Source organism: Hyperolius riggenbachi, chromosome 5, assembly GCF_040937935.1.
Source record: "Hyperolius riggenbachi isolate aHypRig1 chromosome 5, aHypRig1.pri, whole genome shotgun sequence".
Taxonomy (NCBI): Eukaryota; Metazoa; Chordata; class Amphibia; order Anura; family Hyperoliidae; genus Hyperolius; species Hyperolius riggenbachi.
The window spans coordinates 103,737,317-103,756,921 of NC_090650.1; the positions used below are offsets into that span (position 1 = coordinate 103,737,317).

At 44.2% G+C, this 19,605-nt stretch overlaps 1 protein-coding gene across 2 annotated transcripts in view; it reads left to right on the plus strand.

The window, feature by feature from the left end:
• Positions 1 to 19,605, plus strand: part of WIPF3 (WAS/WASL interacting protein family member 3) — a 116,671-nt gene that overhangs the window by 83,309 nt on the left and 13,757 nt on the right. For both annotated transcript variants that reach the window (XM_068236080.1, XM_068236081.1), the window contains 2 exons: positions 3,196 to 3,921; positions 11,302 to 11,424. In XM_068236080.1, coding sequence (XP_068092181.1) covers positions 3,196 to 3,921; positions 11,302 to 11,424 — 849 coding nt within the window. The remainder of the gene's footprint in view (positions 1 to 3,195; positions 3,922 to 11,301; positions 11,425 to 19,605) is intronic.

Consider the following 19,605-nt stretch of genomic DNA (forward strand, 5'->3'; position numbering starts at 1 on the left):
TTACAGGTCGCATGTAAACAAACACTCTGTGGTCATCTTGTGGCCAAATAGTAAACTACACCCTAAAAGCATTTTACATACACAAACATTACATTTACACAATAAATTAACTCATTACCTCCCACACTCCCCAATTATTTTTTTTTGTAATTAAAAAAAAAAAAAAATACAATAAAAAAAAACCATAAATAGTTACCTTAGGGACTGAACTTTTTAAATATTTATGTCAAGAGGGTATAACACTGTTACTTTATAAACTGCGGGCTTGTAATTAGGGATGGATGCAAAACTGAAAAAAATGCACCTTTATTTCCAAATAAAATATTGTCGCCAAACATTGTGATAGGGACATAATTTAAATGGTTTTATAACCGGGACAAATGGGTTAATACATTTCATGGTTTTTAATTACAGTAGCATGCTTTATTTAAAAACTATAATGGCCGAAAACTGAAAAATAATAATTTTTTCCCACATTTTTTCCTATTTCCCCATTAAAACACATTTAGAATAAAATAATTCTTGGCATAATGTCCCACCTAAAGAAAGCCTAATTGGTGGCGAAAAAAACAAGATATAGTTCATTTCATTGGGATAAGTAATAATAAAGTTATAGACGAATGAATGGAAAGGTGAAAATTGCTCTGGTGGTCAGGGGGTAATACCCCTCAGTGGTGAAGTGGTTAAACATGTCAAATAACAAAAATAAACAAAAAAATTTAACATATGTCAAGTTTTGATTGCTTAAAAACATGTTCAAATATTATGATGCCAAAATGTTAGGTGTTTCCATTATTTTGTCCAACCCCTGTAGGTCTAATGGTGCCCACACATGGTACAATTTTTTTCATTTTTGTTATTAGATAATTTTGTTCGATTATTCCTTTAGATTGAATATAAAGATTTTTCCAACATATCCGATCTGATTTTTATTGTAAAAACGGGATAATCAATTATTTTTCTTGATCGAAAAAAAAGTTTCTTTTAAACTTTAATTCGATTCGATTGTTTTGGTTGAATAAACAGGAAAATTGAATATTTTTATTGTACCGTGTATGGGCACCTTAAAGGGACTCCCAGCAGTGCAGAAACTATGAAAAGATGCATATCATTTTAAAGCTCTCTTTCTCCTCTTTCCAATGATATATAAACCACCGCCCTGCGTGTTTTAGTTTTCGCTATTTTCGCGATTGAAATTGCCGCGGCCGTGATTTCGATAGCGAAAATAAAGAAAACTAAAAGGCGTAGGGCAACGATTTAGGTGTCGTCAGAAAGAGGAGAAAGAGAGCTTTAAAATGATATCCATCTTGCCATAGTTATATTGTATTACACAGGACGACACTTTCCCCAGTGTCAGCAGCTCCATTCTGCTGAATGCAGCTGCTGACTTTGAGAAAAAGTCGCCCTGTGTAATACAATATAACTATGGCAAGATGGATATCATTTTAAAGTTCTCTTTCTCCTCTTTCTGACGACACCTAAATCGTTGCCCTACGCCTTTTAGTTTTTTCTATTTTCGCGATCGAAATCGCGGCCGCGGCAATTTCAATCGCGAAAATAGCGAAAACTAAAAGGCGTAGGGTGGTGGTTTATATATCATTGGAAAGAGGAGAAAGAGAGCTTTAAAATGATGCACATCTTTCCATAGTTTCTGCACTGCTCGGAGTCCCTTTAAGATATCCAGGCACAGATTTATTATGATATAAGTAAACAAAAAATATTCTCAGTTTGGATGTGTTAACATCACTGTAATCACCCAACTGCTGTAACACCATCCTTTCAGCAAGGGATTGACTCAGGTGAGGGATGCAAAGTTTTGCCACCAAGGGCTTGAATCACTAACCGGCGCTAAGCCGGTTAGTGTGCCCTAAGTTTTAGTGTGCACAAACCACGGCGTTAGGTGGTTTGCGCCCACACAGTTGAAATAATCCCGCTCACTGCGTGTGCAGCGCGAATAATAGTGCGCATTGCTGGTCCTTAAAAGTCGCACCCGATACGACGAAAATGACGCGTCGGGTGCCCGTTAAGCAGCGCTATGATGCGCCACTTCAGGGGCACCCGATGCGTAATTTTCGTTGCATCGGGTGCATTCGTTGCAGCGCAGTGCACGGGTCCGCACGCAAAGTAGCTTTGCGCACACTAGCGGCCAAAACGGCCTTTTCACACCGGCGCTAACACTTAGCGCCGGTTAGTGAATCAAGCCCCAAATAAACATTCTAATCCAGTTTTCTGAATCACTAAAACTGCACCGCAATCAGGGCTGGCTCTAGACTTTTTGCTGCCTGGAGCATTATTTGGAATAATCGCACAGCAACCAAAAATGTTCACCCTCAGGTAGGTAGGTAGCCAAGTATAGATGCCCCCTGTATAGGGTAGCCAGGTATAGTGGACCCAGTATAGGTAGCTAGTATAGTTGCCCTCAGTGTAAGTAGTTAGTATAGTTGGCTCCAGTATAGATAGTTAGTACAGTTGCCCCTAGTATAGGTAGTATAGTTGCCCAAGTCTAGGTAGCTAGTATAGTTGCCCCCAGTCTAGGTAGTATAGTTGCACCAGTATAGGTAGTAAGTATAGATATTTTGTATAGTTGCCCCCAGTATAGGTAGCATAGATACCCCCAGTATAGGTAGTATAGTTGCCCCAGTATAGATTGTATATGTGCCCCAGTATAGGTAGTTATTATAGTTGCCTCTAGTATGGGTAGTATAATTGCCTCAGTATAGGAGCTAGTATAGTTGCCCCTAGTATAGGTAGTATAGTTTCCCCAGTATAGGTTAGCGAGGTGGTTCCCCTGGCCCCCCCTCCCTCCCCAAAGCAAGGAGAGAGGGAGGGAGGCCAGGAAGTGGTGGCCGGGAGTGAGGGGGGGGTGGGATGCCGTCTGATGCTGCCTGAGGAAGCGGCGTCACCTGGCATCATGGGCGGGACGGCCCTGATCTGAATATACAGATAGCTCATGTTGACCTAGAACTATTGGGAAGGGATAAAGGGGGAAAATAGACCAGAAAGCACTCTATTAAAAAAGCAATGCTAAATGTAATTTCCCATTCTTAAAAGAGAAGGTATTTGCGATAATTTAGCTTTAAGTGAGTAACTGTGGTTTCCCAGTGTGAAAATGCATAAAACTCCTGAATATATATCTGCATAGGTAATTCTACAGTCTGTTTCTTCAAGATCCACAGTGTCATATTTTCGTTTTAGGAAATAAAAATGTTCCTCAACTTCCAGGAACGAAAGCTACTAATCTGAGGCAGGATCAGTCCCCCAGTAACTCAAAACCTGATCTTCCAAAGCCTCCATCTTCTCCCTCTCCAGCTACAGTGGCAGCTAGACCTCCACCTCCAAGACCAACCATCCTTAACCATTCTTCAATGGCACCACCTCCAATTCCATCCTCTGCCAGCAAACCTCAGCTTGTGATGCCAACTTCTCCAGTTCCTCCACCACCTCCTCCTCTGCCTTTTTCTTCAAAAGAAAAGCCTGCAAAAACTGTGATTACTTTAAGTGCTCCTCCACCTCCACCACCACCACCACTACATTCACAAGAGAGGTCTCCAAGAACTCAAAGACCCCTGTCCTCCAGTTTTCCACCACCACCTCCACCTCCCTTACATCCTCCACCTGCTCCACCAACAGGATATGTTGGCAGAAGAAGTCCTTCTCCATCGCCTGACAGCAGAGATTATGGACCCCCTCCTCCTTTGCCTCCTCCACATCGGAGAGTAGAAGAAAACTCTTTTCCTCCACCACCTGACAGTGATCTCCCTCCTCCACCACCTCCTTTTCATCCCATGTCTAGTTCTGCCAGACGAAGATTATCTGAGCCATTGCCACCTCCACCAACAATTTCCGGACCATCAAAAGGTCTACAAGGAAAGCCATCTGTTCCTCCTGTGCCTGGACATGGAAGACCTAACAAGCATCCAGGTAATTAGATTTACCGGTATATGTAAATGTTTTTTTCTTACAGCACAGTAATTTACATTTTGTGCATTAGTAAGAGACACAGATTTTCTTTATAATCGTTCAAACTGAACATGAGTGTTTCACGCCCAACTAGATGGATAACCAGTAAGCTAGGTCCAGACCTTTCAGATATGGTAAACAATCAATTTCTATCTGATTAGCATCATGCCACATTGCCCCATTGAATAGTGAATCAAATTTCAGCAGAGATCTGATGCCCCCTTCCTTGCCCCAACCATGGACTTTACATTAAGTTTACGGCAATACAAATAGCACACAAAATCACTTATACCCTCCATAGCTTGCATCAGATGAGTGCCAAGCACATTACTGACCCTGCCCACTCTGTTGTGCACCATGTGCTCTCCCTCTTTCCCGCTCCATAGTAACAGAAACTATGGTAGAGGTTATATTACAAGCTTCTCCAAGGGACAGTTAGTGACATGATTACCGGCAATTGTAAAATGCTGTGGAAGATGTCCGTGCTATATAAATGCATAATGATTAATTATATTACTTTGCAAAAACATTTGTGCAGTACTGATACATGTGATTGTATAGTAGCACAGTGTCTCATCCAGGGGTTTTGCAGTTAAAATTCAGCACTTGAGTCAAAAAAAACAAGACTTTGAACATTGAAATGTGCAGTTTGCAATGCAATTACCTCACTCTAATGCAGGTGTGTCAAACTCAAATACAAAGGGGGCTGAAATTATAAACTGGGACCAAGGTGCGGGCCAACCTCAATGTCTACTGCCCACCTTAGTCTCTTATAAAGTTCCCAGGTGTCTAATGGCCCCCCTCCAACCCCTATACAGTTCCCTGGTGTCTAGTGGTCCTCCCTCTCGTATACAGTTCCCTGGTGTCTAGAGGCCTCCACCCTCCCCGTACAGTTTCCTGGTGTCTAGAGGTCCCCACCCTACCCTATACAGTCCCCTGGTGTCTAGAGGCCCCTTACCTCCCCTTTACAGTTCCTTGGTGTCTAGAGGCACCCACCCACCCACCCCTATACAGTTTCCTAGTGTTTAGTGCTTTCCCCCTACCTCTCCCATATAACTTTCCTGGTGTTTAGGGCTTAACTTCCAATATAGCTTCCATGGTGGTCTAGAGTGGGCCAAACATAATGCAAAGTAGGGAAACCACTTGACGGCCAAATTTGATGGCCCGCGGGCTGGAGTTTGACATGTATGCTCTAATGGAACTGAGAGCTCAGTACAGAGAGGTGAGCAGCTGTTTCACACTGTATGTCAGTCCTTCGTCAGGACCTGGTGAAATTTTATACATTTTGGAATAAATTGCTGAGTTTTAACTGCAAAACTCCTAGATATTGGACTGTCCTACTATACAATCACATTTTGAATTGAGGACTGTGTATAGAGGAGTTTTATTGGGGGGATTGTGCACCTTTTCTGCATCAGTTTTCTTTTGTATTGATGGGCAGTACTGATAGATGTTAACTGTATAAAACATTTTAAAGGACAACTGTAGCGAGAGGGATATGGAGGCTGCCATATTTATTCCCTTTTAAGCAATACCAGGTACCTGGCTGTCCTGCTTATCCTCTGCCTCTAATACTTTTAATCATAGACCTTGACCAAGCATGCAGCAGATCAGGTGTTTCTGACATTATTGTCAGATCTGACAAGGTTAGCTGAATGCTTGTTTCTGTTGTTATTCAGACACTACTGCAACCAAAGAGATCATCAGGGCTGCCAGGCAACTGGTATTGTTTAAAAGGCAATACATATGGCAGCCTCCATATCCTTCTCACTGCAGTTGTCCTTTAAGCAAGAGTGGCATTTTAATTTAAAGAGAAACTCTGACCAAGAATTTAACTTTATCCTAATCAGTAGCTGATACCCCCTTTTACATGACAAATCTATTGCATTTCACAAACAGACCATCGGGGGGCTCTGTATGACTGATATTGTGGTGAAACCCCTCCCACAAGAAGCTCTGAGTACCGCGGTACTCTAGGCAAACTGCCACAATGTAACAAGGCTCACAGACAGGAAATGGCTGTTTACAGCTGTCTCTAACAGCCAAAACAGCTAGAAACAGCTACATAACCTGCCCACAGTAACAATGTCACCATGTAATACATGTCAGAATGTAAATCTGGGAGAGGAAAGATTTTACAATGAGCAAACACTGACTAAATCATTTATACATAATTATTGTAAAAATGAAGCACTTTTTTATTACATTATTTTCACTGGAGTTCCTCTTTAAGCTCCTTGCTAAATCAAACAGTAGAACTTAAACAGGTGTATGTCAGCCAAACAATTAACATACTTAGGGATTAAGATGGCAACCTCCATATTTCTCCCACTTCAGGTTTACTTTTAAATTTGCAGTATAGTAAATACGTTTTACTTCTTTTTTATTCTTTGTTATTGTATGTGTGTATTTTATATATAACTCCAAAATGGAGCACTAACACAAAATTATACATACATTTTAGTGAACAAAACATACAGTAGCAGTAAAAAGTTTGTGAACCCTTCGGAATTATATGGATTTCTGCACAAATTGGTCATAAAATGTGTTCTGATCTTCATCTAAGTCACAACACAGTCTGCTTAATACCACACGGATAATTAAATGTTTCCATGTTTTTATCGAACACACCATGTAAACATTCACAGTGAATGTGGAAAAGGTATGTGAACCCTTGGATCGACGGTTGAACCTCCTTTGGCAGCAATAACTTCAACCAAACGTTTCCTGTAGTTACAGATCAGAGGTGCACAACATTTAGTAATTTTTGACCATTCCTCTTTACAGAACTATTTCAAATGTAGCATTATTCTTGGGATGTCTGGTGGAAATCATGGTTTACAAATTAAACAGCGCGCAGGTAATCGCCGGGAACCGGAAAAAACAATGCTTCAAAAACTGGCAAACGCGGACGGACGTGCAAATGAAACGCAATGTGAACAAGGCCTGAATGAGGTTTTGATGTTGGTGTGCTGTGCCTAGTTTTCTCCACACAGTGTTGTGTGTTTCTTCCAAACAACTTAAAGGGGAACTGAAGAGAGAGGTATATGGAGGTTGTCATGTTTATTTCCTTTTAATCAATAACAGTTGCCTGGCAGCCCTGCTGGTCTATTTCTCTGCAGTAGTATCTGATTAAAACCAGAAACAAGCATGCAGCTAGTCTTGTCAGATCAGACTTATAAGTCTGAACCACTGAAACACCTGATCTGCTGCATGCTTGTTCAGGGGCTATGGCTAATAGTATTAGAGGCAGAGGATCAGCAGGGCTGCCAGGCAACTGGTATAGTCTAAAAGGAAATAACCATGACAGCCTCCATATACCTCTCTCTTCAGTTCCCCTTTAACTTTTCTTTTCATCTGTCCACAGAATATTTTACCATTACTAATGTGGAACACAAATTGTGAGCAAGGTTACAGAGGCCGCCAGTAGTGTAAAAATGTATAAAAAGTTTAAAAATAGGGAGGCAGTTGGTGGACTTACCTCCCCAATGTAGATACAAGATAATGTCGATTTTTCAACACAAAAAAAGTATATTCACATATGACATATAGCAATCTGTTGTTACTGCGCCTACAGTGACCTCTCGTGGTAAACAACTGATAAAATAACTCTATTTGCATTTGTGGTATCAGTCCAGACCTGGGCATAGATATAAGTGATGGTGTCTATAGTCACATTGATAAGCAGTGTGTTATCATAATAGGGTGCAGGGTATCGCAATTTAGCAAACTATTCAGTGCTCAGTAAAATCAGTGCTGGGTGCAGTCTCTCATGTGAGCAGGGGTTCTTACCTTGTAGTCAGGATCAGTCAGCTTAGTAACTCTGTGCCGAGCTGACGTTTACCTGTGCTTAATATAGTATAACTAATTGGTTAATGTGCCTTAATTAGCCTATCGGAGGTATTCCTCCATATGATGTATAAAATCAGCGCCGGGTCTGTGTTATACAAGCAGGCGGCGCATTCAGTGACGGGGGTGGGAGGGGGTTAAGGGGGTGGTGGAGAAAAAAAGGGAGGAGGTGGGATGTGGAACATCCAGGTGCTCTTTTGCAAACTTAACGTGCAGCAATGTTTTTTTTTTTGTTTTTTTTTTTGGACAGCAGTGGCTTCCTCTGTGGTATCTTCCCATGAACTCCATTCTTGTTTAGTGTTTTACATATCATAGATTCGCTAACAGGGATGTAAGGATATGCCAGAGACTTTTGTAAGTCTTTAGCTGACACTCTAGGATTCGTCTTCAGCTCATTGGGCATTCTGCGCCATTCTCTTGTAGTCATCTTTACAAGACGGCCACTCCTAGGTAGAGTAGCAGCAGTGCAATTTGTCTTATCGGGGACTGATGAAGAGTAAGGCTTTTGGAGATACTTTTATAACCCTTTCCAGCTTTATGCAAGTCAACGATTCTTAATCGTAGGTCTTCTAAAAGCCCTTTTGTGCGAGGCATCATTCACATCAGGCAATGCTTCTTGGTAAAAGCAAACCCAAAACTGGAGTGTGTTTAACCAACACCTCCAATCTCATCTCATTGATTGGACTCCAGCTGGCTGACCCTCACTCCAATTAGCTCTTGGAGATGCCATTAGTCTAGCGGTTCACATACTTTTTCCACCTGCACTGTGAATGTTTACATGGTGTGTTCAATGAAAACATGGACACATTTGTGTGGTATTAGTTTAAGCAGACTGTGATTGTCTATTGTTGTGACTTAGTTGAAGATTCGATCACATATTATGGCCAATTTGTGCAGAATTCCATATAATTCCAAAGGGTTCACATACTTTTTACTGCTACTGTAATGGCTTCAATTCACTAAGGGCGGTTCGGAAAAAATAATTTAGGTCAGTAAAATACTACTTTCGGTATTTTAGACTTTTTTTTTTCGAATTCACTAAGATTTCCATACCTGCAGTAATTGTTCAGTAATATATAAAAAAAATGTTGCTTCAGTTCTCCAAGCCCTGCTTAGTTATATAGAAGTCTCATCAGTGTAGTAGTTCTCTGCAGCAAGCTGTGATTCTTTTCCTACAACTGGTCTACATGAGCCATTCCTGCGTCCTGTGACAGCTTGCTAGAGAGTAAAAGGCTTTCTGCATCCCTTTAGATGTGCATGCAGGCCACTAGAGGGCTCTCTTCTGTGTATCGTTATATAGATCTGCATATCTAAAAAGATACAGAAAAGCCTCTTGAGGCTTGATTCACAAAGCGGTGCTGTTAGCACGCCTGTGAAAAGCTTCTTAGCACGTGTAAACGAGCTTTTCGCGCGCAAAAATTTATGCGCGCAAAACTTTACGCGCGCACTGCGCAGGGCGCTCTTGCGCAAAGTGCCCATTAAAGCCTATGGGACTTAGCGCGCATAGGACTTTAGTTAGCGCGCGATCTGATTGAGAAATCCGGTGCTAACCTACTTAGCACCCTGGTTAGCACGTCTAAAGACTTTAGACGTGCTAAGTAGGTTAGCACCGCTTTGTGAATTAAGCCCTTTGTCTATTTCTCTGGCTGTGTGGTTCTCATGTCCCGCCCGACAGTACATTGGATCAAATGGGTTGAGTAGCAAAAGTAACATGCTCTTCCCATTGGCTGCCTTCTTAAAAGGACACTTAAGCCAGGAATAAAAAAAATCAGTTTTACTTTCCTGTGGCTTCTACCAGCCCCCTGCAGCCATCCCGTGCCCTTGCAGTCACTCACGGAGCCTCCGGTCCTCCGCCGCCAGCTAGTTTCGTTGTAGCTGACAGGCCTGGCCATGCATATTTTTCTTTGCGTTCCCGTCCACAATAGTGTCCTGTGCCTGTGTAGGACGCTGTTGAGGACGGGAGCATGAAGGAGGATGCGCGTGGCCAGTCCTGCACAGGCGCAGAAAGCCCAATGACTCCCTGTCAGCGAAAATGAAACTAGCTGGCGACAGTGAACCAGAGGCTCCTTGACTGACTGCAAGGGCACGGGACAGCAGTAGGGGGCTGGTAGAAGCCTTAGGCCCCTTTTGCACTTAATCAGTTGCTCTCAGTTATAACTGAAAGGAAACTGATTTTCAAAGTAATGCCCATGTATCCCTATGGCACCTTTCACATTTAGTGCGTTTTGACTGAAATCTTTTTCACAATGCACTGCTATGGCAAAAACGCGTACCAACATGTACTAACGCACACCAACTAATTGTGTAAATGGGTCCTTAGGCAAGTAAAATAAAAAAAAAATTTATTCCTGGCGGAAGTGTCCCTTTAAGTCTGTCAGTTTTACCACATGCTGAATGCTAATTACTGACAGGTCAGAGGTAGATACAGAACATTTTTACTTGCTTTACCATATGCTCTAATCTTTGTGAATTGAGGTATTTACCACGCAAGTCGGTAATTTACTCCACTAGACAGTAATTTTACATTTCAATGCAGGTAACAGCCTTAGAATATTTGTGTTTAGCGGATATTTGAAAAATCATCGGTTTTCTGCATTACAGGATGAGGTAAAGCCTAGTGAATTGAAGCCAAAGTTTAAGAGTAGATTTCTGGCTTCTTTTAGGCCCGGTTCACACTTGCGGTGGCCCTCCGGAATCGCCGTGCCGGAGCCGCACCGCTTGCAGAACGGACGGAACGGACGCACGGCATAGCAATGAAAGCCTATGCGTCCGTTCACATGCGTCCGTTCTGCCGAACCGGAGCCGGACCGGATCCGGGCCGGATCCGGACTCCGGCCTCCGTTCCAACATGCGCTATTTTTTCATCCGGCTCCTCCGGCAGCCGTATCCGGGGCGGAGCCGGACTGCACCATCCGGCCAATACAAACCAATGGGAACCGGAGAGCGCACAACACACTGGCTGAGAAATCCGGATGTTCTACCCCACTTCCTATGGGGATTGTTGCGGCGATATTGGATGGGGACACATGGGCAAGCATTTTGGAGTGGAGCAGCACAGCTGGATCCGGACCTGGAGATGTTGGCAGCATGTCGGAGGTGGAGGTGAGTGCTAAACAGCAGAGGGCCTGATTCCACAGGTCCCCCTTCTGCTGACCTCCCAGACCCCAACATTTTTTTTGTTTTTAACGTAACTTTTGCCAAACGGATCCGGATCGCATTCTGATGGACACCTGATGCAACCTGACCGGATCCGGATCGGATCCGGATCAGAACCGTACGGTTCCGATCCGGATCCGGTCCGGATCCGGTCAGGTCATCCGGTCCGTTTGGCAAACAACCGCTAATGTGAACCGGGCCTTACAGAGCTAATGGCAATTCCGATTTCCGATTCCAATTTCCCTTTTCCACTGGATGCTAGAAGAAAAACGCAGCATGCAGGACTTTTTTTTTTTTAGTGTAAAAGAGCCCTTATGCTGTCTTATTTTTTTCCAGGAAACACTGTGGGGCGCATGGCTCCTCCCCCACCGCCACCTATAAGGTCACCAGCTACAGAGCTGACCACGAAGCAGCCTAATCGTTCTTATTGTCCTCCCAGCCCTAGGAATGCATCCCAAGGTAAATGTTATCTATTGTATGTATCTTTTATTATATACTCTATAAGGCCACATACAGACATCAGACCATAGTCTTTGAAAAATGAAAGATCACAGACCAATCTTACCACCCTTCCTGTAGTATAAGAGCCATACTCTACACAGTCTTTTCTATGGAGCTGAACTCCCCATCAGGAAAAAATCTTGGCAAGATGCTGCACACACAGATGCTGTACAGACACAAAAGATCTGTTCCTGCAAAAGATCTGTTCCTGCCAAAAATCCATTCCTGCAAATTGCAATGATAGTCTATGAGATCTGCAGATCATCATACACACATGATTTAACTGACATTCATCTGCAGATCTGCAGATCTGAAAATCCATCCTGGTGGATCTGATCTGCAGATGAATGTCAGTTAAATCATGTGTGTATGATGATCTGCAGATCTGATAGACTAAAGCTGAGTACACACGTACGATAACGATCGTTCAAAAACGAACGATAACGACAATCGGAACGATAATCGTGCGTTCAAAAAGTGTGAACGATCGTTTTTGTGAACGATAACGATCGTTATCGTTCAATCGGACCGATCCAACCCGGCTGATTTTTTCGAAAGATAATCGTTCAATCGTTGCAGTGTGTACAAAGATCGTCCGATAACGCATGTTCTTATTGCCTGTCATAACGTCACTTCCGTTTGCGCACGCATTTTTTAATCGTTCGTCGTTCAGTACTTTATACTTATATCGTTCACGTGTGTACACAATCGTTCATTACGAACGATCTTTTCGGTCTAATTTGAATATCGTGTAAACGTCACGAATCGTTCGTAACGAACGATCTTTATCGGACGTGTATACGAACCTTATCATTGCAATTTGCAGGAATGGATTTTTGGCAGGAACAGATCTTTTGCAGATACTGATCTTTTGTGTCTGTACAGCATCTGTGTGTGCAGCATCTTGCCAAGATTTTTTCCTGATGGGGAGTTCAGCTCCATAGAAAAGACTGTGTAGAGTATGGCTCTTATACTACAGGAAGGGTGGTAAGATTGGTCTGTGATCTTTCATTTTCCAAAGACTATGGTCTGATGTCTGTATGTGGCCTAAGTAAGCGACCTTACAGAGAATGCTTAATTAACCACTTAATGACATGCTGACTTATAAAAACGTCCTGCTAGAGCCTCTTAATGGCTCCAGGACATTTTTATAAGTCAGGCCCAGTGCACACCGAGCGGTTTTTGGAGCGATCCGCCGGCCGCATCCGCCTCTAAAAACGCTTGTCTAATGTATTGCAATGGGATGGTGCACACCGGCGGTTTGCGTTTTTTGCCAAGCCGCAAACGCGCCTCCTGCTGCGCGTTTGCGGTTTTCGGAAGCGTTTCGTCCTCAATGTAAAGTATAGGAAAACCGCAAACCGCTCTGAAAAACGCTAGTTCAGAGCGGTTTGCCAGGCATTTTTGTTACAGTAGCTGTTCTGTAACAGCTTTTACTGTAACAATATGTGTAATCTGCTACACAAAAACGCACGCAAAACCGCTAGGTATGTTTAGAAAACCTCTCTAAACATACCTAGAATCGCTCTGAAATCAGCTCCCAAAACCGCTAGCGTATTGTGGATCTGCTAGCGGTTTTGGTGTGCACTGGGCCTCAGACAGTGCTGCTGCCGCTGTGCACGTGCGTGTGCCCGCAGGTACACGGGCACGCTCCTGCGGGTGCACGTGAAAATTGTGAAGAAACCCCCCCCCAAAAAAAAATACACCTTTATTTCCAAACGATATATTGTCACCATACTTTGTACTAGGGACATAATTAAAATCTTGTGATAACCAGGACAAATGGACAGATACAACGTGTAGGTTTTATTTACAGTGGCAGTGTTTATATTAAAACCATAGGGGATCAAATTGGAGAAATAGTGTATTTTTTCATTTTCCTTGTTTTTCCCTTTAAAATGCATAGAAAATAAAGTAATTACTGAAAACAAATATCAACCCCAAAAAGCCCAATTTGTGGTGAAAAAAACAAGATATAGATCATTTCATTGTGATTAGTAGAGATTAAGCTATTGGCAAATGAAAGGGATGAGCACTGAAAGGTGAAAATCACTCTTGTCCGTTAGGGTAAAAACCGCCTTGGGATGAAGTGGTTAATGTTTGTTTATAGTGGTAGGTCATTACTGAGGTGTTGATATAACCAAGGTCATGGGTGTGCAGAGAATCAGAAGTGTGGTTATGTGATATGTGGTATCCCTGCATAGCTCTGCTGTGATTATAGCATTCTCTATGACACTCTCTGTAGTTACTAGCAAGTGTGAACTGCCACAGGTGGGAGAGGACAGATCTCAATCTGCAACCAAATTAATGTTAATAGAAATAGCTCAGACTGGACTATTTTTAAGGTAAACATTTGGTAGTCCTGGGTACCTAATCCAATGTAAGCTCATGCCTCATGTCACTCAGGACTCGGGTTTATGGTTATGTAGAGTATTAATAAAACTAATTTACAAAATCTTTGGCAGCAGTTTATCTGATAGAAGAGACGGCAGCAATTTAATACAACCAAAGATATGTACACACATAAAATTGTAACCTCTTAAAATCATTGTTTTGACCTATGGAGTCTTATTGGCCTCTTTTCCACAGATGGTTGTCAAGCAGTTCAGCTTCCCAGCTGCTGTCAGAAATTACATACAGTGGAATGGCTGGGTCCAGTAACACTGTATGTGTCATGTTTGACGTGCAGCAGTGAAAAAACCAGGGCTGTGGAGTCGGTACAAAAAATCATCCGACTCCTCAGTTTATGAAACAACCGACTCCAGCTCTGACGTCTTAAGGTGGCCACTAATGATCCAATCTTTTCATTTCTATGTAATATAATGAAATATCCCTTTAACTGGCGCTCTCTGTCCAAAAAGTCACAATGTGTCCACAACACAAGGCCACCCTCTGAGACGTATCTACACCAGATAGTCTCTTTACAACTGCGTATCTCTCAACGACGTAGCATCTGATGTATAGACCTCATAAAGATAAAAACCTTATCATGTGTAAAATTGTTTAATATGAAGCTTCTCGCTTAAAAACCATATATGCGTACATTAAAATCCTCTTTAAATCAAGCCCATAACATAGTCACCGTGGCCTCCGGGAACTGTTCCGGTCTCGGCTGCGTGTGCTCTTACTTCCCTATTCAGCGCGTCTCTCTAGGCTCCGCCCTACCGGTTTCGTCATCCGTAATGACTCATCAGGGGCTCCTCATCAGGGGATGACGAAACCGGTAGGGCGGAGCCTAGAGAGACGCGCTGAATAGGGAAGTAAGAGCACACGCAGCCGAGACCGGAACAGTTCCCGGAGGCCACGGTGACTATGTTATGGGCTTGATTTAAAGAGGATTTTAATGTACGCATATATGGTTTTTAAGCGAGAAGCTTCATATTAAACAATTTTACACATGATAAGGTTTTTATCTTTATGAGGTCTATACATCAGATGCTACGTCGTTGAGAGATACGCAGTTGTAAAGAGACTATCTGGTGTAGATACGTCTCAGAGGGTGGCCTTGTGTTGTGGACACATTGTGACTTTTTGGACAGAGAGCGCCAGTTAAAGGGATATTTCTTGGAATTGTGACCAAAGGAGGTTGAGATACTGGAGCGCACCACCTAATAAGCTTTGCATTGGAGACCTCAGGTGTGATCAGATTGTTGTGATCAGACGGTTGTTTAAAATTTCTTTGATCGAGATCCACAAGCGCGGCTTACAAATCTAGTTATGTAATATAATGGACAGCCTATACTATTCATTCAATATATTCACTCAGTTTACTACTTCTACTACATAGATTTGGTAAGGTTGGATGAAAAAGATTGGATCATTAGTGGCCGCCCTTATGGTGCCCATACATGGTACAATTTTTTTCATTTTTTTTTATTAGATAAATTCGTTTGATTATCCTGTTACATGGAAAAAAATTTGCATAGTTGTTTTCGAGGTACCATACACGAACGTTTGATTAGGCTGAAAATCTGGGGGAAATGATCAAATATGCCAAAAATCAAATTGAGAAAAAAAAATTGAGATAAAAAATAAAGTACCGTATTTTTCGGAATATAAGACACACTTTTTCTTCCCCAAAACTGGGGGTAAAAAGTGGGTGCGTCTTATATTCCAAAGGTACGGTATTTTTGCCCCATAACATACTTACCGGATCCTGCCGCCGCGATCCTCGCCTCCTTCGTCTGTCCGCCGTCATCCAATGTCGCAGCAGCAGTCATCAGAGGGTCCAGCAATCCCATCTAGTATCCCCGACTGATCCCCGCTCTTTAAGTGTCCAAGTCGCCGGCTCCTGTTCACTGCAGCCATGCTTGTATGCAGGCTCGCGGTGATCACCCGGTGATTACGCGATGCTGGGGCCGCCTTCCTCCATAGTTACGGCGTCCTCTTCTTAGATACAGTGACCCCTTCTGTGTGACGAGCGGCGCATGTGCGCCGGGGTCACGCATGACGTCAGGCGCACGTGCGCCGCTCGTCACGCAGAAGGGGGCACTGTAACTAAGAAGAGGACGCCGTAACTATGGAGGAAGGCGGCCCCGGCAGCGCGTAATCACCGCGTGATCACCGCGAGCCTGCATACAAGCATGGCTGCAGTGAAGAGAAGCCGGCGACTTGGACACTTAAAGAGCGGGGATACTGGATGGGATTGCTGGACCCGCTGATGAAACCTAATGGGACCCTCAGATGACGGCTGCTGCGACTCTCGGGTGATGACAGGCAGATGGAAAAGGGGAGGATCGCAGCGACAGGATCAGGTGAGATGCAGCAGGGGTGTAGTGTAGTGTAGTTTGGGTTGGCTGGAGGGGTTACTTAGTGAAGTGTAGTGTAGTTTGGGTTGGCTGGAGGGGTTACTTAGTGAAGTGTAGTGTAGTTTAATTTGGCTGCAGGTGTTAGTGAGGGAAGTGTAGTATACTATAGTGTAGTGTAGTTGTTGTAGTAGGGGTTAGTGAAGTAATGTGTAGTTGATGGGGGCAGCAGGGGTAAGCGAAGTGTAGTGTAGCAGGTGTTAGTATAGATGGGCAGTGTAGCTTAGATAAAGACAGTTTTTGGGGAGTTAGAGGTCCATAAGAAGCCCCTGCACCATAGACGCACCTAGGTTTAGTTTATTTTTTTTTCCTGATTTTTGCCCTCTAAATCTAGGTGCGTCTTATATGCCGGAGCGTCTTATATTCCGAAAAATACGGTATTTTGGTATAATGGTTTATTCGGTCGCAAGTGACTTTTTTCAACCAGAATCTCTTTTTTTTCAGCCCGAGCTGTGTTTTACCTCAGATAGCTAACACGGACGGCAGTTGTAGCTCAAAGCGTCTATTGAGCTGTATTTTTCCTCTGAGTGGTTCAATTTATTTAATGTGAAGTTAATTTTACCTCAGAGCAACTATATACTGTAGGTGTGTTTTACCTCACAGTGTTGGGTTTTTTTTTCCCGTGCTGAGGGAATTTTTACCACAAAGCGATTACAAATGGCTCTATTGACTAGCCGGAAGAAGGCCAAAATTGCATTTGCATTGTACCTGTGAACTCTCCTTGATGAGGACAAACTTGCTTTACTTTAGTAAAAAAATATATATAATTCTAATAAAATTGCCATCTGGAGTCGGGAAGGAATTTTTTTCCCTTTTCAGGCTAATTGGACCATGCCTTGTAAGGTTTTTTTTCGCCTTCCTCTGGATCAACAGGGCTATGTGAGGGAGCAGGCTGGTGTTGTACTTTGTTCTCTGGTTGAACTCAATGGACGAATATGTCTTTTTTCAACCAAAATAACTATGTATCGTATTTTCCGGACTATAAGACGCACTTTTTCTCCCCCAAAAGTTGGAAGAAAAAGTCCCTGCGTCTTATAGTCCGAATACAGGGAATCCCCGACCTACAGATCACCCGCCGAGAGGAGCCGCCGACCCGCCGCAAACTCGGGGATTCCCTGTATTTACTGTGTCCTGCCATCAGCCTGTAGGAAGAAATCAGCGGCAGCCGCTATCACTCACCTAATCCAAAGAGTGCCTGCGGCGATCAGCTGCTGTTCCCTCCTTGTCGCTGGTCTTCTCCGGGTCCCCGATGTCTTCCTCGCCCCGCACTGCAATAAGAGATCAGCGGCAGCCGCTATCACTCACCTCATCCAGCGGCGATCGGCTGCTGTTTCCTCCTTGTAGCTGGTCTTCTCCGGGTCCCCGATGTCCTCCTCGCCCCGCACTGCAATAAGAAATCAGCGGCGGTAGCCGCAGGCATCACTCATTTCATCCAGCGGTGATCGGCTTCTGCCTCTTTCACTCCTTCTCCTTAGCGGCAGCACTTCCTGGTCAGACGCGACCAGCCGCTAAGGAGAAGGAGTGAAAGAGGCAGAAGCAGCCGATCGCCGCTGGATGAAATGAGTGATGCTTGCGGCTACCGCCGCTGATTTCTTATTGCAGTGCGGGGGCGAGGAGGACATCGGGGACCCGGAGAAGACCAGCGACAAGGAGGGAACAGCAGCCGATCGCCGCTGGATGAGGTGAGTGATAGCGGCTGCCGCTGATTTCTTATTGCAGTGCAGGGCGAGGAGGACATCAGGGACCCGGAGAAGACCAGCGACAAGGAGGGAACAGCAGCCGATCGCCGCTGGATGAGGTGAGTGATAGCGGCTGCCGCTGATTTCTTATTGCAGTGCGGGGCGAGGAGGACATCGGGGACCCGGAGAAGACCAGCGACAAGGAGGGAACAGCAGCTGATCGCCGCTGGATTAGGTGAGTGATAGTGGCTGCCGCTGATTCCTTCCTACAGGCTGACGGCAGGACACAGGGGCATGGGAGACAAACACAGAGAGGGGCCACCTGGAGCCAGAGAAAGAAGGGGACAGGAGGCAGACACAGGTGGACAGGTGGCTGGCTCAGGTGGACAGGGGTAAAACACGGACAGGTGGCAGGCTCAGGTGGACAGGGGGCAGGCACAGGGTGACAGGGAGCAAACACAGATGGACAGGAGGCAGGCATAGGAGGTAGACAGATGGCAGCCACAGGGGGACAGGAGGCAGACTTAGAGAGGGACAGTTGAAAGACACAGGGGGACACGTGAAAAACACAGGGGGACAGGGACAGGCAACAGACACAGTGGGGACAGGAGGCAGACAGGTGAAAGACACAGGGGGACAGGAGCCAGACACATAGAAGGAAAGGTGACAAACTCAGGGTAACTGGGACAGGCACAAAGGGGGAGAGGAGAGGACACAGAGGACAGGAGGAGAACACAAAGAGGGACAAGAGGAGGACACCATGGGGGTTACAGGAGGAGATTGGGGGGGAGAAAATCTATAAGACACCCCTGCACCATAGGCGCACCAGGTTTAGTATATATTTTTTTTCCTGGGTTTTTGCCCTCTAAACCTAGGTGCGTCTTATAGTCCGGAGCGTCTTATAGTCCAAAAAATACGGTAACTATGTAAAAATGATAATAATCATACACATACTTTAATATTTAAACTTTAATCTTGTTATGAAGAAAATGCAAATACAGTCTTTGAAACAATTCTTACAATTAGGATCTAAAAGATCTTTTCATACAAGTTAACACACATGATACAATTACAACACACAATCATCAAATTTTTTCCAGCATGTCAGATCAGATTTTTGTAGAAAAAAAGGGCCCTGTGCTCTGTGCTAGCAAGCGGCCGGCAGGTGGACAGGAGCAGCTGGCAGGCTTTGAATTCACCACCTTCGGCTGCTCGTGGAAAAGAGCCTTATGGAGAGTGGTGTGAGGTATGAATATAAGCAGGAGGCTTCCTGTAGCTACGGTGGCAAATTTTACATAACTTGGCAGATCTCTTATGATGATGCCAATGATGTCCGGGCACCACTGTGACAATTAAAGCTGGTGATTTCAGCTACACATATACTGTACATGAGCTAATTGTCAGTCTGAGCTTCATAATCTCGTTTCTTTGGGTGTCTTCACACTCTCCGATATGGAAATACCTCAACTGCCGACTGCGTTAAGGTAGAGTGACCAGACGTCCCGGATTGCCCGGGACGCGTCCCGGATTCGGGGTCCGCTGTCCCAGGCTGCATGAGGTCCCGGGAAACATCCCGCTTTAAGCAGCGGGACGTCCCGGCCTCGAGACTCTGGCCACTCTATCCTCATGAACTGACAGTGGCGTCTATAGACGCCGTG